The sequence below is a fragment of the Serinus canaria genome, chromosome 25, assembly GCF_022539315.1.
Source record: "Serinus canaria isolate serCan28SL12 chromosome 25, serCan2020, whole genome shotgun sequence".
NCBI lineage: Eukaryota > Metazoa > Chordata > Aves > Passeriformes > Fringillidae > Serinus > Serinus canaria.
The window spans coordinates 14,504,909-14,531,659 of NC_066338.1; the positions used below are offsets into that span (position 1 = coordinate 14,504,909).

Sequence of the window (26,751 nt, forward strand, 5' to 3'; positions counted from 1 at the left end):
CCAGTCTCCTGGGGTCCCCTCAGCCCTCTCAGGACCCAATCCAAAATTCTGGGGTCCCTCTTTGAACCCCCAGTGTCAGTCTTGCTCCATACCCCAACCCCACTCCCAGTCTGTTGTCCTCTTTGGAGTCGTTGGAAATGATTCACCTCAGGACTCAAACCCAAATGCAGGGATCACCCCCTGCCCCCTGCAGTGTCCTCCAGCCACTGCATGGCTCCAGTCACATTCCCATTTACCCTCTGCTGCCCCACAGAACTCTGTGAACCCCAGTCCCCTGTCCCCCAGTGTCCCTCAGCTTCCCCCAGGAGCCCAACCACAGGTCACATTCTCCTCCAGAGTCCACCCCCCCCCTCCCGATTGTCCCAGGTCCCCAATCCTGATGTCATGGTCCCCTTCCCCTCCCCCTCCCCAAAGTCTCCTCAATGTCCACCAGCCCCTGATACCTAAATTGGTTGGAGTGAACTCCCTGATGGAACTGGAGCTATCAGAAAGCCGGAATTCTTTTTCAGCTCGGACTCACAGCAGATCTCTCCTGGTCCTGCAGCTCAGGGGGGACTTTGACACAAGGAATTTATCCATCATAATCATAAATATTCATTGAAAGGGGTTTCCTATAGAATACAGGAAGTGCACTATCTCAAGAAACAATTTGCATGGCTCCACCTCTCTCTGGAAATCCTCCTATTGTCCTGGAGAATTCCTGAATAGTAATCAGGAAGCCATTTCAATGAGTGCCCAGATACCCCACATGACCCATCCTCCAACTTTAGCTGTGGCGAGGCGCTGATTCTTGTTCCTTTTATCTCTTTCCCTACTGCTTTGAGCCACATTTATTTTCCTGTGTGAATAGGTTTACATCCTTTTTTCATTTGTTCCTGTCAAAATTTAAGCTCTATCCAGCACTTTCAGATTGTGAGGAAAAGCCACACTATGAAAAGCCAAGAGTTCACAAAGTAGTCTTGAAACTTGATTCAAACAAAGGGACAGAGTTTCCACAGCCATCCCCCCGAGGGGTTTCTCTCTCGAGGTTTTGGAGGACGCAGCCTCCTTTTATCCCAAACTCCTGGCTGCAAGTTGCCCTCTCCCTTTCCCCATTGGCTGAGGTACCAGGAAGGTGCAGCTGTCCCAAACCACCTACCCCACATCCCCTTTGAATCTGTCATTTCCCCCCAGAGTTCAGAAGTTCAGGCTGTCTGGGTTATGGAATAGACTTTGTGGGGACCAACTGCTCTCATTACCCGAAAGTTCAGGACTTAAAATTTCTGGTCAAGCCACCAGGGTTCTGTGACAAACTTCATGTCTTCTCAGGCAGAGATGTCAAGACCCGTTTTGAAGACACTGACAACAATTTCTCCTAAAGCCTCCCAACCCTCTGAGTCATTTTTCAAAGACATCACCACCCATCTTTCCTAGAAAATCCTTCCCTGTGACAGTGGTGATGCCCTGGCACAGCTTGCTCAGAGAAGCTGTGGCTGCCCCATCCCTGGAAGGGTTCAAGGCCAGGTTTGGGCAGTGCCTGGAGCAGCCGGCACCAGGGAAGATGTCCCTGCCCATGGCAGGGCTGGCACCGGACTGGCTTTAAGGTCGCTCCATCCCAAACCATTGCAGAGCCCCCGGGGCCGGGATGGGGCGGGGCGGGCGCTTGGCAGTGCCAGCAGCTCGTGCTGCCGCCTGCTGTTGGCACTGGGAACTGCAGCTGGGGGCGGCGCATGCGCAGTGCTGCTGATTTCCCGTGCTCGCTGGTGCCCTCCGGTGGACAATTCCCAAACCTCAACTCTAGGAGATGAGCTGGTAAAGAGGGAGAATCCCTGATTCTCCCTCTTTACCAGCTCATCAAAGGAAAAAGAGTTTCCTGAGCAAAACATCATGGTTTTCCATCACAAATATTTGGGTGGCGCTGCCTCTGTCTCCATTTCTCTATTTTATTTTTCATCCTTCTTTATTCTGTTTGTTTTTGTTTTTTTTCCTCCCAATGCTTCCTCTGTTGCATTGCCTCAAATCAGGAACTTTGAAACTGGCCCCAAACTGATTATTCATCTGTTTTAAATGGAACTGAGCAGCCCCCGCCATCTCCTTCAGCCCTTTCTGGTGCTCCAAACCCTTCCCCAGCTCCATCCCTTCCCTGGACATATTCCAGCCCCTCCAGGTCTTTTCTGAGGGGCTGCAGTAAATGAGGAAAAAGGGAGGAATATTTCTCCAGCACCTCTTTGAAGATCAAGGTTCGAAAAATAAAGCGCTAAGCGGCCTCTAAGGAAAACACCAGGAACTGCTTTATTTTAGGAAACGAGGGACCCTTAAGGAAAGGTGTTACAAGAGCTGTAGTAGGTACATCAGGCGAGTCAGCAGCAAATTTGGGTAAACTTTTGATACACCAGGCAAGCAAGGATCAAATTTCTGATAAATATTTGATACACCAGGCGAGCAAGGATCAAGAATTTGATACATTTCTTATATGGCAGCTGTGCAAGCAGCAATTTATTGCTACATCAGGTGAGGCAGCCAAGGAGTGCTAGCAGGTGGCCGTGACATTGCCACTCCCAAACCCCTCTGTCAGGAAGTGCCCAAGCAGCCCCAGGCACTGCCCAGTCTCTGCTGTCCATGCTGTCCTGTGCTGTCCTGGCTGCTCCAGCCCTCCTCGTACTGGTCCTTCTGCCCTGGCATGGCTCCCTTGCTGAGCAGCTCTCAGAGGGGCTTTTGCAGGATGGACGCCACGTTACAGTGAGCATGGTGGCTACAGTGATCTTGGTGGCCTCGTGGCTTAGAGGGTTCCAATGGCCACTGCCATAGCCACAGTAGCCAGGAGAAGCCCCCCAAGATGAGGGGAGTTCCTGGGGAGGCTCCCACCTGTGGGACAAAGAGAGGGGTCAGAGGGATCATGGGGTGTTGGGTCATGGTGCCGTAGGGCAGAGCGAAAGTGGTGAGGGAGGGAGCTCTGAGGGTGTGATGTCAGATGATGTCCCTTTTCCCTGTGCCCAGCCATGGCTGGCCTTGTCCTTCCAACCCCTGTGCATGTCCCCAGCACTGGATGTCCCTGTTCCACTCACCTGGCACTGACTGTACCCATCCCCTGTGCCAAAGCAATGGCTGTCCCTGTCCTTGTCCCCAGCTCTGGGTGCCCTGCCTCCCAACCATAGTGAGTGTCCCTGTCCCCTCTGGGCCATGGGTGTCCCCTGCACCTTGTGTCCCTGTCCCCAGCCCTTACTGAGTGTCCCCATCTGTAGCAGGCTCTGGGCCTGCTAGGGCCCCGTGGAGGGAGAAGCTTAAAATGCCAAGTCATGGGAAAATAGCAAATGAAGCCCCTCTCTTCTGCCTTTTGGACCCCAGCTTATCTCTCTGTGACCCCATAGGTGACTTCTCCTTATCCCCTGCTATTGGACGATTTCTGATCCTCTCTAGCCCTATATAATGGGCTGTTTTAGCCCATTCTGACAGAAGAGCCATCGCTGGAACCCTTCACAGACCCCCCCAATAAAACCATAGCTGTGGAACGCCAGGACCAGTCTTCTCCTCTCTTGCATCTGCCTACCGGCCGACCTGCACAGCACCTTAGCAAGCAAAAGAGCTGGAAATCATAAAAGAGCTGATAAATAACTAAAGAGCTGATATCCCTTAAGCTTGCTAAGATTGCCTGTGGCTAAGAGCGGCTTGGGTACTCGGACAGTCTGTCCCCAAAGGACTGAGCTATCCATCCGGTGCTGCCTGCTCGGGGGAAAACCTGCCCAGCAGGAAGCTGGACTACCCATCCCCCCAGGTTGTCCCCAAGATGTCACCTCGCAGCCACTCGCAGTTGTAGTTGCTGGAGTTGCAAGTGGAGTGAAGCCCAATCTGCACCTTCTTCCCTTCCCTGGTGACTTTGGTGACCTCAGAGGTCTTGAAGGGTGGGATCAGCACCTCCTTCTCACTTAGATTGAAGGAGAACTTCTGGATGTCGGTGCCGTGGCCTGTGTGCACCTCAAACGTTGTGTCTGTCCCATAAACCTGGGCCACCGTTTTGTCCAGAGATGACGACAAAGCAAATTGACTGAATCGGACTCTATCACGAAGTTTTGCGTTGAACTGGACTTGCTTCACCTCCCAGGACACTTCCAGACACTTCTTAGGGTGTCTCATCTTCTGGAGGGCCTGGGTCAGCAGGAAATGCAGCATTTTGAAGTGGAAGTTGTCTCAGTATTCCTGGCGGGACTTTTCCAGCACCCGGCTTTATTGAAGTCACTGTACACGGACTTCATCGTGTAGGCCATGAGGGCGATGGCCTGATCTGGGGACAGAGGGGTTGAATCAGAGCCTCGTTTCTGCCACTCAGCCATGGAATTTCTCCAGACTTTTTCAAACATGTTATTCTTGAGGAAATCAGAGCGCTTGAGTTCTGGCAATTAATCAGTCAATTCATCCCTACACTTCAGGTACTGGTCAACAAAGGAGTTCTGGGCCATGTCCAGGGGCACCACCGTGATGGCTGCAGTGGCCACGGTCATTGCCAGCGGTGCCAGGGTCTGAGCCAAGGGGGCCATGGAGAAAAGAGTCCACAAGGACCAGTGTTGGACACTGTGTGTCATAGAGAACAGACTGTGTGACACAGGGATGGCTCTGGGGGACACTGAGGGATGCTGAGGAGACATTAATGGGATGGAGAGGGCTCTGAGGGACATGGTGGGACATGGGGAGTCTTCCTTGGAGAGGGGCTTGGGAGGTAGAGTGGAGTCAGACAGGGGAGAGGGCCAGCCCTGGCCAGGAGACCCCTGGACATGTCCTGGAACCTGATCCCAAATCCTGGGGTCACTCCTGGATGCCCCAGTGTCCCCCAGACTCCCAATTCCACTCCCGTAGTGCTGTGTCTCCCCCTTCCAGTGTTTCCCAGCACCTGTTTTACCCCAATCCCTCTCCCAATCCCTTGTACATCTCCCAGTGACCCCATGTCCCCCCAAGACCCTAACCCAAGGCCTGCCATCCTCCAGTGTCCCCCTTGTCCCCATCCCATACCCCAATACCACTGCCATGACCACCCTGGTGACCCCTGGACACCGATCTAGTCTGATGTGCCCCAAGTGTCCCCCAGTGCTCCACTGACACTCCCATGGTCCTGTGTCCCCCATTGCTGCCCCTGGATCACCCCAGGACTTCAGTTCCTCTACTGTGACACCCCCAGTGCCCCCCAGACCCCTATCCCACGGTCCCACAGTTCCCCCCACAAGGGTCCCCGCAGCCCCTGATACCAAAATTGGCCGGAGAGAACACCCTGATGGAAATGGAGGTATCAGAAAGCCGGAATTCTTTCTCATCTCACACTCACAGAGGATCCCTTCTAGTCCTGTAGGTCTGGGGGAACCTTCCCATGGGGTATTTATCCATCCTAATTGTAAATATTCATGGAAATGTGTCCCTTATCTAATACAGAAACCAGCACTTTTCCCGTAAATAATTTGCATGGCTCTGCTTCTTTTAGGAAATAATTTTTATTGTCCTGGAGTGTCATAAAAATGGGGTGTCAGAGTGTGGTTTTCACTGAGTGCCCCAATATGCCAGATGGCCTTGCCTCAAACTTTCATTTCGGCAGACATTGCTCTTCAATGTATACAGAATTTGCCCAAAACCCCTCACTGGAGTTCCCTTTATCTCTTTTTACACAGGTTCCAGCAACATTTGCCCGACTGTGTACACACATTTACATCCTTTTATTGTTTTTTGCCCGTTCATCTTTAGGCTCTATCCAGCACCATTAAGGGATCTGAAACTTTCTATTTTCTTTCTTATTTCTCACCTCCCAGGACCCCAGTCCTACTCCTCAACGACTGTTGTCCTCATCCAAGAGGCCAGGAAATCCTGTTTGGGACAGAAGTTTATGGTATATACTCTGCTCGCCATAGACTCAGGGGATGTGGAACAAAGGGAGGAACTCGCAGTGTTATGAAGAGCTCTGGAATTGGCAGGAAGAGAAAGAGAAAATATAGGAACTCACTTGGAATCCTTTTTGAGCACTGCTTATGCCCATGGAGCCATATGGAGAGGTATGAGCCAATTACAGCACAGGGATCTACGATTAAATAGAAACGGGAATTATTGTCCCTCCTTGATTCCTCCCAGCTGCCCAAAGACGTGGCTGTACTACAATCCAGGGCACACCAATTTGGGCATTGACCAGAAAGAGATTTGCATTAAAGCTGCATGAGAGGTTCCACAACAAAGCATCCTGGTGTTTAATTCCTGAGAAAGGAAGTTCACCCCCAGAGGGGAGGCCTGGATAGAGATGGGAAGAGTCAAAATTGCTGTTTATCTAAAAGCCCAAAATAAACAGTGTGGCTGGGTGAGTGGGTGGGTGAGAGGTAACTCCTAATAACCAGGTCAGGCCCTCCCCAGCTGATGCTGCAATTTGTAAAGGAGAAAAGCACCAGCAAAGCTCTGGGGAATCAATGTGATGGGGACAGGTATGTGGCCTCAGATCTTCAGTGTCTGTCGGAGAAAACTGTCTGGTCTGTTACAGAGCAGTGGCCAATATATTTTCAAAAGAATCTTTTGAATTCAAAACCATCACCTCCAGGCATCACTGAAAGAAGAAACACACCTGGGGATCACTGGCAAATGGATTTTCTGAGCTACCACACCAACTTGGGCTCAGATGTCTCCTGGTGTTGGTGGATCCCTTTTTGGGGCTCCAGAACTTCTCCTGCCACAGCAGCAAGACCAGGGAAGTCATCCAGGCACTCCAGGAGATCACCCCCTGGCTCAAGGTGCCTACAGGGATGTCATCTGAGAGGGGACCCCAACTGGTGTCTGAGGTGTGGCAGCAACCCAGTGAGCAGTGGGGTGTGGGACTGGGAGGAACTGGGAGTACATGGGATGGTGGGAGTGGGGTCTTGGGAGTGAGCAATAAGAGAGGGAATAGAAAGTTTTAGATCCCTTAATGGTGCTGGGTAGGGCTTAAATAAGAACTTGCAAAAAAGAATAAAAGGATGTAAAAATGTGGACACAGCAGGGCAAAGGTGGCTGGAACCTGTGGAGAAAGAGATAAAGGGAACTCCAGTGAGGGCTTTTTGGCAAGTTCTGTATGCGCAGAAGGAACAGTGTCTGCTGGAAGTGAAAGTTCAAGCTGAGGTCATCTGGGATATTGGGGCACTCAGTGAAAACAACCTTGAGAAAACAAATTTTTAGGTCTCTCCAGCACCATAAAAGGATTTCCAGAAAGAGGCAGAGCCATGCAAATTATTTCTCGGAAAAGTGAAGTTTCTGGACTAGGTGAGGGACACATTGTAATGAATATTTATAATTGTGGTGGATAAAGACTCTGTGGCAAAGTCCCCCCTGACCTGCAGGACCAGCAGAGATCCAATGTGAGTCCAAGCTGATTAAGAATTCCATCTTTTTGATAAACCTCCAGTTCCATCAGGGATTTCCGTCCAGCTGATTTTGGTATTGGGGCTGGGGGGACCCCTGGGGACTTTTGGGGGAGACACGGGACTGAGGGATTGGGATTGTGGTGCTGGGGGGACATGGGGGGAGTCACAGGCCTGGGACTGGGGTCATGGGTGTTTTGGGGGAAAATGAGGGGGGACATGAGATGGTGAGAGTGGGACTGGGGTCATGGTGGGGGCTGGGAGTGGGATTGTGGTCATGGTGGGATGGTGAGAGTGAGATTGTGGTCATGGGGGAGGGGAGCTGGGAGACACTGTGGGTGCAGGGGGTGATTCCTGGATTTGGGTTGAGGTTCTGGGGTGAGACCAAAGAAATTGGGGAATTGGAGTTGGACTGGGGCCTGGGTACAGGCTGACTGGGACACTGGGGCGTTCAGGGAGTGACCCCAGGATTTGGGTCGGGATCCTGGTGGGGCTGAGGACACTTGCAGTCATGGGAGTAGGATTGGGCTTCTGGGGTCCATGGTACTATGAGATTGGAGTTCCTGGAGCTGGGGGACATTGGGGAGGCACAAGTAACCCCAGGATTCAGGATCAGGGACCCCAGACATGCCAAGGAGTCTGCTGGCCAGGAGTGCCTCCCTTCCCCTGGGCTGGCCCCACTCCCCTGCCCAGTCCCTCACTGAGGAACCCTCCTTTTGTCTCCTCTGTGTCCCCTTAGTGCCTCCAGTGTCCCACCCTGGTCCCTGTGGTCTCTCCACTCCATGGCCCCCCTGGCACAGACCCTGGCACTGCTGGCAATGGCCATGGCCACCACAGCTGTGGTGGTGGTGACCCTGGACATGGCTGAGGACTCCTTTGATGACCAGTACCGTGGCTGTGGCCCTGCCATCACTGCGACGTTGCCATTCCTCAACTGCTCTGAGTTCTACCAGAACCGTGTGTTTGCCCAGATCTGGGTGAAGGCTGCATCGGAGTTGCTGAGGTGGGGGCCCCCTGTGACCACTCTGACCCCAGCCCAGGCCATCGCAGTCATGGCCTACACCGAAGGCCTGTATGGCATTTTCAATCTGGCCATGCGTGCAGCCGGGCACTCCTGCCAGGGACACCGGGACAAGTTCCACTTCAAAACTCTGCATTTCCTGCTGACTGATGCCATGGCAACGCTGAGGAACAATCTGCAAGGGCAGTGTTATGACGTGTTCATGGAGTTGTGTGGTTTGAAGCACAGCATGGCGATGCAGTCTGGTTTGGTCAATTCATGACAATGGGGGCTGATCAAACCGACGTCACAATGCTCTGGGAATGAGACGATTTTCCAGGTGCACATGTGCCATGGCGTGGATATCAGCTTTTACTCTGCAATTGGATCTGGGGGTGTGCTGATCCCACCCTTTGAGACCTTCAGTGTCACCGAAGTCACCTGGGAAGGGGACACGGCAAACATTCAGCTCAGCTCCACTGGGACTTCCAGCAAATACAACTGTGAGTGGCTGTGAGGTGATGGCACAGGGGACAGCCTGGGGGGATGGGCAACACCCACTGTGGCCTTGGGGACACCTCTGACAGGTCACAGGGGACAATGACCCTCACTGGGGATGGGGGACTGGGACAGAGACAGCCACAGTGTGTGGGGGGACAAGGATACGCTGGGCTGGGGAGATCAAGTCTGCAAAAAACCCATTGTGGACACAGGGACAGGAACACTCATGACAGGGCACGGAGATGGGGACCCCCACTTCTGGAAGGGAACATGGACAGGGAAACCCCTGCCAGGGGCAGCAGGGAGAGGGACAGAGACAGGGACCCCCTGTACCTACCTTGTCCCACTCTGCCAAAGGCCGAGCTGTGATGACAGACCCTGTGAGCTGGACATGGGTGGGCCGGACCTTCCCTGGCACTCCCAGAACCCCTGTCACCCCCCACGGCCCCTCTGACTCCTCCTGGCCCCTGTCAATCCTAAGCCCACCATGACCCCCCTAACATCTCTGGCCTCTGTACCCTCCCCCCATGCCCCCACTGACACCCTGTCACCTGTCACCTCATGGCCCCCATCTCTCCTGTCACCCCTAACACCCCACTATGGTCATCCCTGACCCCTTCATTCTCCTCATCGTTCCCCCAATGCCCAACATTGTCCCTCAGGTGGGAGTGTCCCCACTGCCCCCTTCCATGCTGGAAGACTCCTCCTGGCCACCACGGCCCTGGCAGTGGCCACGGGAATCTTCTGAGCCATGAGGCCACTGAGATCACTGTGGTCACAGTTGGAGCCATGGCCACCGTGGCAACACTGGTTGCCACCCTGATCACCAACACCATCAGGAATCCCAGAGAAAAGAGGCCAACAAGGCTACCAAGACCACTACAGGCACTCTGGCCACCCTGGCAGCTATTGCTGACATGAGGCCACCGTGGCCACCACAGCCACTGTGGCCACCATGGCCACAAAAATCACCAAGGCTTCTGTGGCCACCATGATCACCAAGACTCCCTCAGCCACAATGCTACCACAGCCACCGTGGCTACCAATACCATTTTGCAAAGCAATTCTATTAAACAATTCTATCAAAAAAATTCCCTTAAACAATTCTGACAAAGCCAGCAAAAAAATGACAATTCTTAAGCAGGGCATGATGTCACACTCCAGAAAAACACCCGTGGGACTGTTTCTTTCTCTCAAACTCTAGGAGGATCCTCAGGGAGGGAGGAACGTCAAACACATTTCATTCCAAGCAGGAACAGGGGAGAGGAATCCCTGTCTGAGAAGGGATTGGACATACCCAGGGTCACATGATGGAAAGCCTGGACCAGCTGTGGTGCTTCACCCTTAGCTGACAGTTTGGGGTTGGTGCTTTGGATTGATTTTAGCCCAATTCAACACCAAAATCAGCACAAGACCCTCTCAATGCAGCCCCGATTGCCACAATTAGGACATTGTACTTTTTCCACATTCCAGGCAGAGCCTCCTGCCACATCCTGCACCTCAGGGAGACCTTAAAGGGTGGAAATGGGGAGGTTCAAGAGGGCAAGGACAGGTCCTGTCCCTGGGGAGGGACAGTCCCCAGTGCCAGTCCCAGCTGGGGTTGGCTTGCTGGAGCAGCTGTGGAGAAGGACCTCAGGATGCTGGTGGGAGACCAGTGGAGCTGGCTGTGTAGGCTGGGGCCAGGAGGGATCCAGGAGTTGTTGGAAAGAGTGGGGCCAAGAGGTCAGGGTCTCTCCATCCCAAACCATTGCAGAGCCCCCGGGGCCGGGATGGGGCAGGGCGGGCACTTGGAAGCTCCAGCAGCTCGTGCTGCCGCCTGCTGTTGGCACCCAGAACTGCAGCTGGGGGCGGCTCATCCGCGGTGCCGCTAATTTCCCATGCTCGCTGCTGCCCTCCGGTGGACAATTCCTGAACTGCAACTCCAGGCAATGAGCGGGTAAAGAGGGAAAATCCCTGATTTGAAAGAAAAAAGTTTTCTGAGTGAAACATCATGGTTTTTTTTCATCAATAAATGGGTGGTATTGCCTCTGTCGCCATTTCTCCATTTTATTTTTCATCCTTTCTTCATTCTGTTTGTTTTTCTTTTTTTCCTCCCAATGCTTCTTCTGTTGCATTGCCTCAAATCACTGGCCCCAGACTGATAGTTCATATTTTTTTCATTGCACTGAAGAGCCACTGCCAGCTCCCTCAGCCTTTGCTGGTGCTCCAGACCCTTCCCCAGCTCCATCCCTTCCCTGGACATGTTCCAGCCCCTCCAGGTCCTTTCTGAGGGGCTGCAGTGAAGGAGGAAAAAGAGAGGACTATTTCTCCAGCATCTCTTTGAAGATCAAGGTTTGAAAAATAAAGCATTAAGCGGCCTCTAAGGAAAACACCAGGAACTGCTTTATTTTAGGAAACGAGGGACCCTTAAGGAAAGGTGTTGCAAGAGCTGCAGTGGATACATCAGGCGAGTCAGCAGCAAATTTGGGTAAACTTTTGATACACCAGGCAAGCAAGGATCAAATTTCTGATAAATATTTGATACACCAGGCGAGCAAGGATCAAGAATTTGATACATTTCTTATATGGCAGCTGTGCAAGCAGCAATTTATTGGTACATCAAGCAAGGCAGCCAAGGAGTGCTAGCAGGTGGCCGTGACATTGCCACTCCCAAACCCCTCTATCGGGAAGTGCCCAAGTGGCCCCAGGTGCTGCCCAGTCTCTGCTGTCCATGCTGTCCTGTGCTGTCCTGGCTGCTCCAGCCCCCCTGTGCTGGTCCTGCTGCCCTGGCATCGCTCCCTCGCTATGCAGCTCTCGGAGGGGCTTTTCCAGGATGGACGCCATGTTACAATGACCATGGTGGCCACAGTGGCTGTGGTGGCCACGGTGATTACGATCACCTGGGTAACCAAGGTGGCCATGGTGGTCTCGGTAGTTACAGTGACCATGGTAGCCACAGTGGGCATGGTGACATCATGGGTCACTGTGGGCACAATGGCCATGCTGACATTGGTGGTTCCAATGACCAGAGTGGCCACAGTGGTCACAGAGGCCAAAGTGGCCACAGTGGCCATAGTGGCAATAACGGCCTGAGTGGTCAGAGTGAAAAAAGGAACTATAGTGGCCATAATGGCCTTGGTAGTCTTGGTGGGCACATTTCTCTGGGGGTCCTGGTGGCCTTCATCCTGGTGGCCTTCCACAGTGTCTTCCAAGACCACAGTGATCTTGGTGGCCTCATGGCTTAGAGGGTTCCAATGGCCACTGCCATGGCCATGGTAGCCAGGAGAAGCCCCCCAAGATGGGGGGAGTTCCTGGGGAGGCTCCCACCTGTGGGGACAAAGAGAGGAGTCAAGGGGATCATGGGGTGAGAAGGTTAGGGGGGCATCAGGAGAGCCATGGGTGGAGGCACAGAGGTGGTGGGGGGCCGTGAGGGTGTGGGGTCAGAAAGGGCCATAACAAGGTCCATTTCCCCTGGACCCAGCCATGTACCATGAACCTTTCCCCCCAACCCCAGCAGTGGATGTCCCTGTCCCACTCACCTGGCACTGACTGTCCCCATCCCCTGTGCCCAAGCAATGCTGTCCCTGACCTTGTCCTCAGCTCTGGGTGCCTTGCCTCTCACCAACAATGGATGTCCTTGTCCCCTCTGGGCCATGGGTGTCCCCTGCACCGTGTGTCCTTGTCCCCAACCCTCACTGAGTGTCCCATCCCCCCAGGTTGTTCCCAAGATGTCACCTCGCAGCCACTCGCAGTTGTAGTTGCTGGAGTTCCCAGTGGAGCGAAGACCAATGTTCATTGTGCTTCCTTCCGTGTTGACATCACTGACCTCAAAGGTCTCGAAGGGTGGGATCAGCACCTCACGGTTTTTAGGATTGTAGGAAAAAGCCTGGATGTCCACGCCGTGGCACGTGTGCACCTCGAACATCGTGTCTGTCCCATAACCCTGGGCCACCGTTTTGTCCAGCGATGATGAAGCGAATTGACCAAAGCGGACTTTATTACCAGGCTTCACCTCAAACTGGTATTTTTTTATTCCCCGGAACACTTTCTGACAATCATCTGGGTGTCCCAGCTTCTGGAGGGCCTGGGTCAGCAGGAAATGCAGCGTTTTGAAGTGGAAGTTGTCCCGGTATTCCTGGCTGGACTTTCCAGCCGTGCGCACAGCTTCATTGAACTCCATGTACACGTCCTCCATCGTGTAGGCCATGAGGGCAATGGCCTGGTCTGGGGACAGAGTGGATGAATCGGACCCCCTCTTCTGCCACTCGGCCGTGGCCTTCACCCAGGCCTGGTAAAACTCCTTGTTTTTATTGAAGTCGGAGTCCTTGAGGGCCGGCAAGACCTCAGTCATGGCAGGGCCACAGTTGAGGTACTGGTCATCAAAGGAGTCCTGGGCCATGTCCAGGGGCACCATCTCGATGGCTGCAGTGGCCACGGTCATTGCCAGCAGTGCCAGGGTGTGAGCCAAGGGGATCATGGAGCAGAAAGTACACAGGGACCAGTGGGAAACTGTGGGACATAGAGGGAACACAGAGGGAACACTATGTGACAAAGGGACTACACTGGGAGCCCCGAGGGATGCTGAGGAGACATGAATGGGACAGAGGGCACTCTGAGGGACATGGCAGGACATGCGGAGGCTTCCTTAGGGAGAAGCTGGGGAGGAAGAGTGTGGTCAGCTGGCGGAGGGGGGCAGCCCTTGCCAGGAGACCCCTGGAACCTGGTCACAAGTCCTGGGGTCACTCCTGGATGCCCCAGTGTCCCCCAGACTCTCAATCCCACTCCCATAGTGCTGTGTCCCCACCTCCCAGTATTTCCCAGTGCCTCTGTTACCCCAATCCTTCTCCCAGTGCCTTGTATCTGTCCCGGTGCCCCATGTCCCCCAGAACCCTGAGCCAAGGCCTGCTGTCCCCCAGTGTCCCCCTTGTCCCCATCCCATACCCCAATCCCACTGCCAGTCCCATGACTGCCCTGGTGACTCCTGGACACCGATCTAGTCTTAGGTGCCCCAAGGGTGCCCCCCAGTACCTCACTGCCGCTCCCATGGTTCCTGTGCTCCCCATCCCTGCCCATGGACAACCCCAGGACCCCAATCTCTGTCCTCTGACACCCCCAGTGCCCCCCCAGACCCCAATCCCACAGTCTCATGTTCCCCCCTGCCAAGGGTCCCCTGTCCCTGATACCGAAATTGGCCGGAGTGAACTCCCAGATGGAACTGGAGGTATCTGAAAGCCGGAATTCTTTCTCAGCTCACACTCACAGCAGATCTCTCCTGGTCCTGTAGGTTGGGGGGACTTTGCCATGGGGTATTTATCCATCATAATTATAAATATTCATGAAATGTGTCCCTTATCTAATACAGAAACCAGCACTTTTCCCGTAAATAATTTGCATGGCTCTGCCTCTTTTAGGAAATAATTTTTATTGTGCTGAAGAGTCATAAAAATGGGGTGTCAGAGTGTGGTTTTCACTGAGTGCCCCAATATCCCACATGACCTTGCCTCAAACTTTTGCTTTTGGTAGGTGCTGCTCCTTCTGTGGATAAATAACTTGCCTAAAACCCCTCACTGGAGTTCCCTTTATCTCTTTCTCCACAGGTTCCAGCCACCTTTGCCCTGCTGCGTCCACACTTTTAAAACTTTTTATTCTTTTTTTGCCCATTCATCTTTAAGCTGTACCCAGAACTATGACAGGGATTGTCCTGGTTTGAACAGGAGGTGCGTTTTTTGGGATGCTGTGGTCAAACCAATCAGTGCTGAAATTTGAATATTTGCACCTGGTGTGACCACTGAGGACATGGATATGCCTCTGGGAACAGAGGGGGTTAAAAGCTGAGAACTCCCAGGGGGAAGCTCTCTTGGTTCCCGGAAAGAGGTCAGACCTTCCCTGCCCAGCTGTGGGCTGGGCGGAGGAGGGGAAGCCATGGGGCCAGGTGAGGTACGCTGGAGCCTTGGACAGATAAAGAAGGTTGTGAGAATTCACAAAATTAGAGGTTTTTGGGAAAGCTGCAAAAGACAGGCCTCAGAGACAGCAGAACTGTGATTAGAGCTAAGCAATAGCCATGAGATAGGTCAGCAGAAAAATTACTTAAAAAGTAGAAAAGCAAGGACGAGTAGAACAATGGTCCATGTATTAACGCTTGTCTAGGATAACTTCCTAAGCTGCAGAAAAGTTTATCTAGCAAGATATTAGGAAGTTTGAAGCTTAATAATGGAGCTCTGTGCATTGTGTTTTAAGGCTTACAAGCAGGCATTGTATTCGAAATAAGCAATCATTGTTTTAACCAAAGGTGTGTGTGCTTATAGTGGTTGGATGGAACCACTGTCAGTATGCTTTTGCTTTGTGTGATTGGTCAAAAAAGTTATAAAGTAAGTTGTAACATTAAGTTCTTTGTCTGCTGCTTGGGATGTGAGCTGCTGGCATCTTCCCATTGTCATAGCCATGTAATGAGACTGATGCTGAAAAATAAAACAGCTCAAGGCACGTTCCACAGCAGTCCCGTCCCGTTCGTGATTTGTACATAGCCCCCGGCCGGCGGCAAAGGTGAAGGCTCCTGTAGGATGGAAGGGTGGAGGAACACTGAGAGGCATCGGGCAGCCCCCCCCAGAGAGAGAGAGAGCAAGAGAGAGCCGGTGCCTGTGCTTGTGCCACCTTGAAATTTGATATAATATGCAGGCAGCAGGGTTGGCTGGGAGGGAGAAGGGGGAGCAGCGAGAAGGTGCCCGGCAGGGCAGGCAGAGCTCGAGATTTTTAACCCTTTTCTTGAATGATGGAAACCTTAAAAATACCAATCCTCCTGGATCTGAATGAGAGGCGAGATAGAGATGAAATAGGAGGAAATGGGCAAGCGTGATGAAAATCCTTGCAAGTTAAAGATGTCAGAAGAGTTGAGAAGAAACCTAGGTGGGAGGAGATGATGGAGCGGCCTTTGGCTGGACTTTTCTTGTAAGGCCATGGACAGAACCATTTTTCCTGTGACACAGAGAGTGCATTTAGGGGGAGGCAATGGCTTGGAGCCAAGAGAGTGCAGTGATGTGATGTGATGTGAAGGAATGTGTGAACAGAGACAATGGGTGAGGAGGGTGGTGTCCCCTTCTTCAGTGAAGAAGATTTCTGTTCTCAAGACCCCTCAGCCTCAGGGGGTTAATTTGGGGGCAACTGGTGTCCAGAAATTGAGAGACTGTTGCTTTTTTGGAACTGGGCAAAGCACCCTTAAAAGGAAAACCCTAGAAGAAGCTCTGGTCCCTGTGCAGTGGTGAGAGCACTGGGCATGGAACAAAGTTGTCACGATGGCAAATGTTCTCTGGGCAGTGCCAGAGATATGGAAACACACAAGGTTTCAACTGTGTTTCCAGGGGATGCCTATGGTACAAGAGGGACTCCTATCTCCTTGATGAACTGAGAGTTGATTATCTGAAGGGTGGTGAGGGACTGAGAGTTTATTATCTGAGAGGTGGTAACTGAATTGAGAAATCCAAGGTTTTGTCTTACAGTCATGTGTTGGAAATTGGGGGAGGTGGAAGAATATTTTTGGAAGGTTTCATTCTGAGTTCTGTGTTTCTTTTACATATTGTAAGTTAATGATTTTTTTTTTCTTTTATTCCTAAGCTGGAGCCTGCTTTGCTGTATTTCTGGTCACATCTTAAATGAGACACCAGGGAGAATATATTTTCATGGGGGCAGTGGCATTGTGCCAGCATCAAACCATGACAGGGATCTAAAACTTTCTATTTTCTCTCTTATTGCTCACCCTCCAGGACCACCAATCCCACTGTCCCACGTTCCCCCAGTTCCCCCCAGTCCCACTCCCCACTGCTCACTGGGTTGCTGCCACACCTCAGATACCAGCTGGGGTCCCCTATCAGATGACATCTGTGGAGGATCAGCAATGGGACATCCCGCCATGATCAATATGATCAAGTGAAGTCAAATTTATTACAAGAACAAGCTGTATTTATGCTTTGTTCTACTGTTCATGCCCCTCAAGCTAATCCATGATTGGTTAAGCCTGTCTGGGCACGCAGCTCAAGCCTTCAGCTGATTGGTTCTTCTTCTTTCTTCATGCATCTCACTGTGGTTTGTTGTTTCGCCTTCATACACTCCGCTGTGGTTTTTTGCTCCGTCTTCTTAGCGTGCCCCACATCCTGGACTTGTTTTTCTCCTGAGCAAGCTCTTCCTGTTATCGATCTGTCGGGAAAACTATGAAATTCTACTCAGACCCCATAAAGGCTGGCTTGGGCAGTGTGTCCATTTTCCTGCAAAAATCCCTCGACAGACATCCCTGCAGGCACCTTGAGCCTGGGGATGATCTCTTGGGGGAGTGCCTGGGTGACTGAGCTGAGCTGAGCTGCCCAAAGCAGTGGCCGTACGACAGTCCAGGACACACCAGCCTGGGGATTGACAAATCCCTGTGGGAAATGGACTTGCATTAAAGCTGCACAAGAGGTTCCTTTGAATTCAAAACCATCACCTCCAGGCATCACTGAAAGAGGAAACACTCCCGGGGATTACTGCAAAATGGCTTTTCTGAGCTAGCACACCAACATGGGCTCAGGTATCTCCTGGTGTTGTTGGATCCCTTTTTTGGGGTTCAGAACTGCTCCTGCCACAGCAACAAGGCCAGGGAAGTCACCCAGGCACTCCCCCAAGAGATCATCCCCAGGCTCAAGGTGCCTACAGGGATTTCATCTGAGAGGGGACCCCAACTGGTATCTGAGGTGTGACAGCAACTGAGTGAGCAGTGGGGAGTGGGACTGGGGGGAACTGGGGGAACATGGGAAGGTGAGATTGGGGTCCTGGAGGGTGAGCAATAACACCTCGAGCTCCTCCCCTTGTTCCACATCTTCTTGCAGTTATGGTGAGCAGAGCATATACCAAAAACTTTTGTCCCAAATTGGATTTCCTTGCCTCTTGGATAAGAACAGTCTCTGCTACGGCCCACAGGCATCTGGGCCAATCCTGGCTGATGTCAAGTTGTTTTTGAAGAGCACCCCAAAGGTCTTGTGAAGTCTCCCCCACAAAGGAAACCCCAGAATGACCTTCGATTTGGACTCCTGAGGAAGGGCATTGCTTCTGTAACTCAAAGATGGCCCTGATGTCCACATTTCCCATGGGATCTCCTCTCCTTTGATTTTTTTTTTTGTGTACCAATGAAAACACCAGGTTCTGGGTGCCCTAGCTACTATCCAGCTGCCCAAAGATGTGGCCATACTACAACCCAGGGCGCACCAGCTTGGGGATTGACAAATCCCTGTGGGAAATAGACTTGCAATGAAGCTGTACGAGAGGTTCCTCTAAGAAGAATCGTGGTGTAAATTCCTGAGAAAGGAATTTCACTGCCAGAGGTGAGGCCTGGATAGAGTTGGGCAAATTAAAAATTGGCTGCTTATCTAAAAGCCCACAATAAAGAGGGTGGGTGGATGGGTGGATTTTCTGAGCTACCACGAGAACATGGGCTCAGGTGTCTCCTGGTGTTGGTGGATCCCTTTTTTGGGGTTCAGAACTTCTCCTGTCACACCAACAACACCAGGGAAGTCACCCAGGCGCTCCCCCATGAGATCACCCCCAGGCTCAAGGTGCCTATAGGGACCACATCTGATAGGGGACCCCAACTGGTATCTGAGGTGTGTAGGCAACTCAGTGAGCAGTGGGGAGTGGGACTGGGAGGAACTGGGGGGACATGGGACCGTGGGACTGGGGTCCTGGGGGGTGAGCAGTAAGAGAGAGAATAGAAAGTTTGGGTTCCCCTGAAAATGCTGGATGGGGCTCTAAGAAGAACGAGTAAAAAACAATAAATGGATGTTTAAGTGTGTACACAGAAGAGCAAAGGTGGCTAGAACCTTTGGACAAACAAGTAAATGGCACTCCAGTGAGTGGTTTTTGTCAAGTTCTGCAACACAGCAGGAACATTTTTGCTGCACAAAGCGAAAGTTTGAGACAAGGTCATCTGAGATATTGGAGCACTCCATGAAAATGACCCCCAGAAACCTCATTTTTATGACTCTCCAGGACAATAAAAATTATTTCCTAAAAGAGGCAGAGCCATGCAAAGTATTTACTGGAAAATTGATGGTTTTGTATTAGCTTAGAAGCACATTTTGATGAATATGTATAATTAGGATGGATAGATTCTCTTGGCAAGGTCCTCCCTGATGTGCAGGACCAGCAGAGATCCACTGTGAGTCTGTGCTGATAAAGAATTCCGGCTTTCTGATAGCTCCAGTTCCATCAGGAGTTCACTCTGGCTGATTTTGGTATTGGGGCTTGGGGGGACCCCTGGGGACACTTGGGGGGGGCACAGGACTGAGAGATTCAGATTGCGGATGTGGGGAGACACTGGGGGAGTCACAAGACTGGAATTGGTGTAATGGGGGGCTTTGGGGGAAAATGAGGGGGGACATGGGATGGTGAGAGTGAGATTGGGGTCATGGGGGTGCTGGGAGTCACTGTGGGGTCAGGGGGTGATGCCTGGATTTGGGTTGAGGTCCTGGGGTGACACTGAAGAAATTGGGGAATGGGAGTGGGATTGGGGCCTGGGGACCGGCTGAGGGGGACACTGGGGGGTTAAGGGATTGACTCCAGGATTTGGGTGGGGATTCTGTCAGGGCTGAGGGGACTTGTAATCATGGGAGTAGGATTGGGCTTCTGGGGATTCATGGTACTGTGGGATTTGGGTTCCTGGGGCTGGGGGACATTGGGGAGGTCTAAGTAACCCCAGGATTCAGGATCAGGGAACCCAGACATGTCCAGGGGTCTGCTGGCCAGGAGTGCCTCCCTTCCCCTGGGCTGACCCCACTCCCCTGCCCAGTCCCTCACTAAGGAACCCTCGCCGTATCTCCTCTTCATCCCCTCTGTGTCCCCCAGTGTCCCACCTTGGTCCCTGTGGCCTCTCCACTCCATGGCCCCCCTGGCACAGACCCTGGCACTGCTGGCAATGGCCATGGCCACCACAGCCATCAAGATGGTGACTCTGGACATGGCTGAGGATTCCTTTGATGACCAGTACCGGGGCTGCGGCCCTGCCATGACCGCAGCATGGCCGGACCTCAACCAGTTCGATTTAGAGCAGAATGAGAAGCTTGCCAAGATTTGGGAAAAGGCTGTAGCCAAGTGTCAGAGTTGGAGGCCCTCTGAGTCCCCTCTGTCCCCAGACCAGGCCACTGCTATCACAGCCTTCACAATGGATGACCTGTCCAGCATGTTCAATAATGCCATGCACATGGCCAGGCGTTTCTACCAGGAATACCGGGACAACTTCCACTTCCAAATGCTGCATTTCCTGCTGACCGATGCCCTGGCCATGCTGAGGGACACTCTGAAAGGGTAGTGTCTCGACATGTTCCTGTTGGTGTTTATGGTCTGGATTGAGGCACAGTATGGTGATGCCGCGCAGCTGCATCGAGTGCACTTTACTCCCCTGAGAGCGGGGGGGAGGCGGTCCTGGCTAGCTGAGGGCACTTGCAGCAGCTAACAGCTGGGGGCACTACCCTGATGCGCCAGGGGCATCAGGCAGCACCTTCGACAGGGCAGCAATATCGACAGGAGCGGCAAAAGCGGAGAAGCTTGAGAGAAAAGAGGACCTTGACTCGGCTGGTGCAGTCCAGATATTTTATTGTCTCCAGGGGATCCAGGCGGGAAAAGGCAGAGAACAAAGAGTAACAGCAGTATATAAAGGGGGTGGATCATAGGTACAAGAACCAATGGGGGAAACCGAGGAGGGGAATCAGACATAACTGACACGGGCGAGAACTAATGATATAAGAGCTAGGGAGGGGCCTGGAGCACCTGCCCAATCACCCTCAGAGGAAGGGAGAAGTTTCTGGAGAAATGGGCAGGGCCCCGGGAGATGGACAGGACCTGGGAGGAGGGGAAAAGCAACAAGAGGGGTGGTAACCATGGAAACGGGGGTGGAGACAAGGGCTTGGCAATATGCCCAGACTGGGAGGGAACCATTTCAGGGAGAGGGGGAAACCGGGGCTAAACCATCAACATAGGCTTAGGGATGCAAAATGGGGAGAACATTATAAGATGGGGAGAACAACACCAACAGGGAAAACAATACAAATGGAAACTGAACCCACACCACAACATGGTGACACCGTCTGGTTCCGTGAATTCATGCCGGCACTCCTGAGCAAACCAACTGGCAACTGCTCCAATTGCATGGTGGTCGAGCTGCACACGTGCCATGGCATGGAAATCCAGTTTTTCACCGAACATCTGGAAGAGATTTGGGTGCTGATCCCACCCTTTGAGACCTTCAGTGTCACCCAATACACCCGGGAAGGGGACAAGACACAGATCCAGCTCCGCTCCACTGTGACCTTCAGCAAATACAACTGCGAGTGGTCTGAGGTGAGAGCACAAGGGACAGCCTGGGGGAATGAGGACAACCCCTGTGGCCATGGGGACAATGACACTCACTGGGGATGGGGACTGGGACAGGGACACCCACTGTGTGTGGAGGAACAAGGAATACCCCATGATGAGGACGCCAAGTTTGGGGACACCCGTTGTGGGCATAGGGACAGGAACGCCTTTGAAAGGGCAGAGGGATGGGGGCCCACACTTCTGAGAGGGAACATGGACAGGGACACCCCTGCCAGGGGACAACAGGGACAGGGACAGAGACAGGGACAGCCCCGTTCTGACCCTGTCCCTTCCCACCATGGGCAGTGCTGTGAGGACGGGCCCTGTGTGCTAGATGAGGGTGGCTCAGGAGCCCCCATGGCTCCCCCTCACCCATGTGACCCCTAAGCCCACCATGAACCCCTGACCTCCCTGGCTCCCTATAGACTCCCATGCTCCCGCTGACACTCTGTAATGTGTCACCTCATGGCCCTCATCACTCCTGTAACCCCTCACTCCCCATTATGGCCATCCCCAAACCCCTCACTCCCCACATGGTCCCTCTGATCCCTCTCTTTGTCTCTCAGGTGGGAGCATCCCCAGCACCCCTTTCCATGTCGGAGGACTCCCCCTAGCTACCACGGCTCTGGCAGTGGCCACCATGATCCTCTGAGCCATGAGGCCACCAAGGTCACTGAGGTCACTGTAGTCGCTGTGGCAACCATGGCCACAAGGATCAACAAGACTCCCTGAAATACAAGGCTACCACAGCCACTCTGACCAGTGTGCATACCAAAGCCATTGGGCAAAGACAGTTTAATAAACAATTCTATCAAAACAATTCCATTAAATAAATGTCACACCCAGCCAAAAGTGACAATTCATGAGCAGGGCTCGATGACACTCCCAAGACAACACTTGTGGGAAAGTCTCTCTCAACCTCGAGGAGGATCCTTGGGGAGCATCCCCTTTCCCGAGGGAGGAAACTCACTCACATTTCATTCCAAACAGGAACATGGGAGAGGAATCTCTGCCTGAGAGTGGGCTGTACATTGCCAAGGTCAGGTGATGGATGGCCAGGCCCAGCTCTGGTGCTTCACCCTCAGTTGTCAATTTAGGGTTGGTGATTTGGGCTGGTTTTAGCCCAATTCTGCACCCAAATCAGCACAAGACCCCTCCCAATGCAGCCCTGATGGCCACAAATAGGGCATTGTCCCTTGGGCACATTCCAGGCAAAGCCTCCTGCCACATCCTACAGTTCAGGGGATATTAAAGCCTGGAAACTGGGAGGTTCAAGAGGCCAAGGGCAGGTCTTGTCCCTGGGGAGGGACAGTCCCCAGTGCCAGTCCAGGCTGGGTGGAAACTGCTGGAGCAGCTTTGGAGAAGGACCTGGGGTTGCTGGTGGGTGACCAGTAGAGCTGTCTGTGTGGCTTAGTGCCAGGTGGAAACCAGGGGTGTTGGAAATAGTGAGTCCAGGAAGTCAGGGATTAATTGTGCCCCTCTGCCCTGCCAAGTGAGGCATATCAGGAGTACTGTGTCCAGCTCTGTCCAGTGCCATGTCCAGTTCTGAGCTGCTCTGGACTCAATCCTGTGCTCAGGGATGATGTTTCCTGATCTGGGAGATTGGGCCAGGTGCCCACTCTGGGTCCTTCCAGCCTGACCCATTCTGGGATTTGGGGATTCTGGCAGTTGTGGTTTGGAATTGTCCACCTGAGGGCAGCAGTGAGCGTGGGAAATCAGCAGCACTGCGCATGCCCCGCCCCCAGCTGCAGTTCCCGGTGCCAACAGCAGGCGGCAGCACGAGCTGCTGGTACTGCTGAGTGCCTGCCCCATCCTGGCCCTGGTTCCGGGGGCTCTGCAATGGTTTGGGATGGGGTGACCTTAAAGCCCGTCCGGTGACAGCCCAGCCCTGGGCAGGGACATCTTCCCCTGGTGCCAGGCTGCTCCAGGCACCGCCCAACCTGGCCTTGGACATGGCCGGGGATGGGGCAGCCACAGCTTCTCTGGGCAGCCTGTGCCAGGGCATCACCACTGTCACCGGGAAGGATTTTTTAGGAAAGATGGGTGGTGATGTCTTTGAAAAATGACTCAGAGGGTTGGGGGTCTTTAGGAGAAATTGGTGTCAGTGTCTTCAAAATGGTTCTTGACATCTCTGCATGAGAAGACACGAAGTTTGTCACGGAACTCTGGTGGTTTGATCAAAAAGTTTGAAGTCCTGAACTTTTGGCTAATAAGAAATAGGGTTCCCACACGTTGTCATCTTATTGCAAAAGTTCCCATACCTTCTTGGTGATTTCTCACGGGCAGCTCCTCACAGCACTGACTCATTCTTCTTCACAGCGCAGCCAACAAACTCCAGGTCTCTCTTCACCCAGCTAACCCATTCTTTTACAACACTCATCCTTATTAGACGCCATTGTTGCCTGTTAAGGGCAGGCCTATTCCTGATCTTTGATAATTAGTGCAGCTGCACCTCCTCAGAGGTGATATTACCTTCTGCACTATCTTTATTTTCTTACATGCTATCCCTCCACATCCACACAGTCTATTCCATAACCCAGACAGCCCGAATTTCTGAACTTTGGGAGAAAATGACAGTTTCAAGGGGGATACGGGGTAGGTGATTTGGGAATGCTGCACCTTCCTGATACCTCAGCCAGTGGTGAAAGGAGGAAGACAAAGTGCAGCCAGGAGTTTGGGATAAATGGAGGCTGTTTCTTCTGAAACATGGAGAGAGAAACCCCATGGGGGCATGGCTGTGGAAACTCTCTCCCTTATTTAAATCAAGTTTCAAGACTACTTTGTGAACACTTGGCTTTTTCAGAGTGTGGCTTTTCCCCCCATTCTGAGGGTGCTGGGTAAAGCTTAAAGTCTGACTGGCAAAAATGATAAAAGGATGTAAAAGTCTTTACACAGGACAATAAAAGTGGCTGGAGGCAGTGGAGAAAGAGATAAAGGGAACACTAGTGGGGTTTTTGACAAATTCTGAAACACAGAAGGAGCGGCACCTGCCCAAAGTGAAAGTTTGAGGCAAGGTCATCTGAGATATTGCAGCACTCAGTGAAAATGACCCTCAGAAACCCTATTTTTATGACCCTCCAGGACAATAAAAATTATTTCCTAAAAGAGGCAAAGCCATGTCAATTATTTACGGGAAATGTGCTGGTTTTGTACTAGCTAAGGAGCCTATTTGAATGAATATGTATAATTAGGACAGATAGATTCTGCGTGGCAAAGTCCCTTCTGTTGTGCAGGACCAGGAGAGATCCACTGTGAGTCCAAGCTGATAAAGAATTCCGTCTTTCTGCTTCCTCCAGTTTGGTCAGGGAGTTCACCTTCAAACAATTTCAGTATTGGGGGCTTGGGGAAGCCCTGGGAACACTTGTGGTGGGACAATCCAGATGCCATCATGGCATTGGGATTGCAGCCCTGGGAGGAATGAGGGGGGGGACCCTCAGGGAGGATGTGAAGTGGGATTGTTGTCTTGAGGGAGCCTGGGGGACACTGGGGGACATGGGACTGGGATTCACAGAGCTCTGTGGGGCAGCAGAAGGGAACTGGGAGTGTGACTGAGGCCATGGGAGGGCTGGAGGACACTCCAGGGGGCAGGGGGTGATCCCTGCATTTGGGTTGGGCTCCTGGCCTGTAGCGTTTCCAACAACTCCAAAGGGGACACCAGACTGGGAGTGGGAATGGGGTCTGTGGGTGAGCCAAGAGGGACACTTGGGGAGTCAGGGGGTGACCCCAGGATTGGATTGGGGTCCTGAGGAGGCAGAGGGGATCCCGGGGGAATGACACAAAGTTGTGGGAGTGGAATATCGGTCCCAGGGTGGGCTGGAGGACACTAAGGCATCCAGGAGTGACCCCAGGATTTGGGATCAGGTTCCCAGGATGTGTCCAGGGGTCTCCTGGCCAAGCCTTCTCCCCTTCCCAGGCTGAGCCCACCCTCCTTCCCCAGCCCCTGACTGATGGATCTTCTCTGTGTCCCATGGTGACCCTCAGTGTCCCCTCAGCATCCTCCCAGTATGCCTCAGTGTCCCCTCAGTATCCCATCAGTGTGCTGCCGTGTTCCTCAGTGTTCCCCATGTCCCACAGTGTCCTCTCAGTTTCCCAGTGTCCCCAGCATCTCACGCTGATCCCAATGGCCTCTCCTCTCTCTGAATCCCCTGGTTTGGACCCTGGCACTGCTGGCAATGACCATGGCCACCACAGCCATCACGGTGGTGCCCCTGGACATGGCCTGGCACTCCTTTGATGACCAGTACCCCGGCTGCCGACACGCCATGACTGAGTTGTTGCCAGCCCTCATCTGCTTTGAGTTCCAGCAGAACCCTCTGTTTGCCCAGGTCTGGGTGAAGGCTGCGGCCGAGTGGTGGAGGCGGGGGCTACCTGTGACCCCTCTGTCCCAGCCCAGGCCATTGCCCTCATGGCCTACACAATGAAGGACGTGTACAAGGAGTTCAACGCTGCCGTGCGTGTGGCTGGGCGCTCCCGCCAGGAATACCAGGACAACTTCCACTTCAAAATGCTGCATTTCCTGCTGACCCAGGCACTGGCAACACTGAGGGACACTCGGGGACCACGGTGTCACCATGTGTTCCGGGGAGTGCTTGGGGTCCGGTTCAAGGTGCAGCGTGGTGACACCATCCGGTTTGGTCAATTCACATCAACATCACTGCATAAACAGATCGCTCAGCAATTTGGGACAGACACGATGTTTCAGGTGCAGACGTGTTACGGCGTGGACATCCGAGAATTCTCCTCCAATCCTAGTGAGGAGGAGGTGCTGATCCCACCCTTTGAGACATTTGAAGTCACCAGTGTCACCCAGGAAGGGGACAGGGCATTGATCCAGCTCCGCTCCAGCGGGACCTTCAGCAGATACAGCTGCGAGTGGCTGCGACGTGACATCATGGGGAAAACCTGGAGGACAGGGACACACATTGTGGGTATGAGGGCACCCATGATTAGGTAGAGGGGACAATGACACACAGGTGATGGGAGACAGGGACAGGGACACCCATGACATGGCACAGGTATCGGGACCCCCATATCTGGGAGGGGACAGGGACACCCCTGCCAGGGGAAGTCAGGGACAAGGACCAGGAAAGGGACAGGGATAGGAACCCTCCTCTGCTGACTCTGTCCCTCCCCTCTGCAGACCATCTGTGTAGGGACCAGCCCTGTGAACTGGTTGTGGGTGAGCCAGGACCATCCTGACCCCCCATTAACCTCTTGCACCCCCCTGACACCACTCAGTGCACCCCCTTATCTCCCCCTGACCACTCATCCCTAAAGTCCACCATGACCCCCCTGAAACCCCTTGCTCCCTGTGTTTCCCCACTGCCCCCCTGACGCCCCATCGTCCCTAAATTCCCCATGGCCCCCCTGACCACCAATCTCCCTCCTGCACCCCGACCACCAATCACCCCCAACCCTCCCACTGCCCATGGCCCCTATCTCTCCTCACCTCATGTTATGGCCCCCTCTGAACCCCTGACACCCCCCAGGGCCCTCCTGACCCCCCCCGATCCCCACCCCCATAGTACTCCATACCACCTGAACTCCCTGACCCCTCTTTGACCCACCTCATCC

At 53.0% G+C, this 26,751-nt stretch overlaps 3 protein-coding genes across 6 annotated transcripts in view; 2 read left to right on the plus strand and 1 right to left on the minus strand.

Moving 5' to 3' along the window:
• Positions 1 to 15,351, minus strand: part of LOC103824758 (NAD(P)(+)--arginine ADP-ribosyltransferase 2-like) — a 17,801-nt gene extending 2,450 nt beyond the window's left edge. The window contains exon 1 of one of the 3 annotated variants that reach the window (XR_007779567.1): positions 3,771 to 3,799. Coding sequence is in view for 1 of the 3 variants with exons in the window: in XM_050983769.1 (XP_050839726.1) it covers positions 12,544 to 13,441 (898 nt within the window). In the remaining 2 variants the exon portion in view is untranslated. Of the gene's footprint in view, positions 1 to 443; positions 586 to 3,770; positions 3,800 to 12,543 lie in introns of those variants that run through there. The other 2 variants (XM_050983769.1, XM_050983770.1) reach the window with 2 other exon arrangements.
• LOC115484106 (NAD(P)(+)--arginine ADP-ribosyltransferase 2-like) lies at positions 7,265 to 12,613 on the plus strand. Of its 2 annotated transcripts, XR_007779570.1 has the most exons (3): positions 7,265 to 7,325; positions 8,068 to 8,831; positions 12,525 to 12,613. XR_007779570.1 is itself a non-coding variant. In XM_050983783.1 (2 exons), exon 2 carries the CDS (start codon positions 8,111 to 8,113, stop codon positions 8,609 to 8,611), a length of 501 nt encoding a protein of 166 aa, XP_050839740.1. In that variant the 5' UTR covers positions 7,265 to 7,325; positions 8,068 to 8,110; the 3' UTR covers positions 8,612 to 10,861. The 2 variants fall into 2 exon arrangements, 1 of the variants encoding a protein (XP_050839740.1); XM_050983783.1 differs by lacking the exon at positions 12,525 to 12,613 and having other exon boundaries at positions 8,068 to 10,861.
• Positions 15,352 to 19,747: 4,396 nt separating the features above from the next.
• On the plus strand, positions 19,748 to 26,131 carry LOC115484101 (erythroblast NAD(P)(+)--arginine ADP-ribosyltransferase-like). Its single transcript, XM_050984867.1, is given in 5 exon segments — positions 19,748 to 20,130; positions 21,072 to 21,162; positions 21,603 to 21,627; positions 25,369 to 25,557; positions 25,560 to 26,131. Coding segments are annotated over 5 exon segments (1,260 nt in total).
• The last annotated feature ends 620 nt before the right edge of the window (positions 26,132 to 26,751 follow it).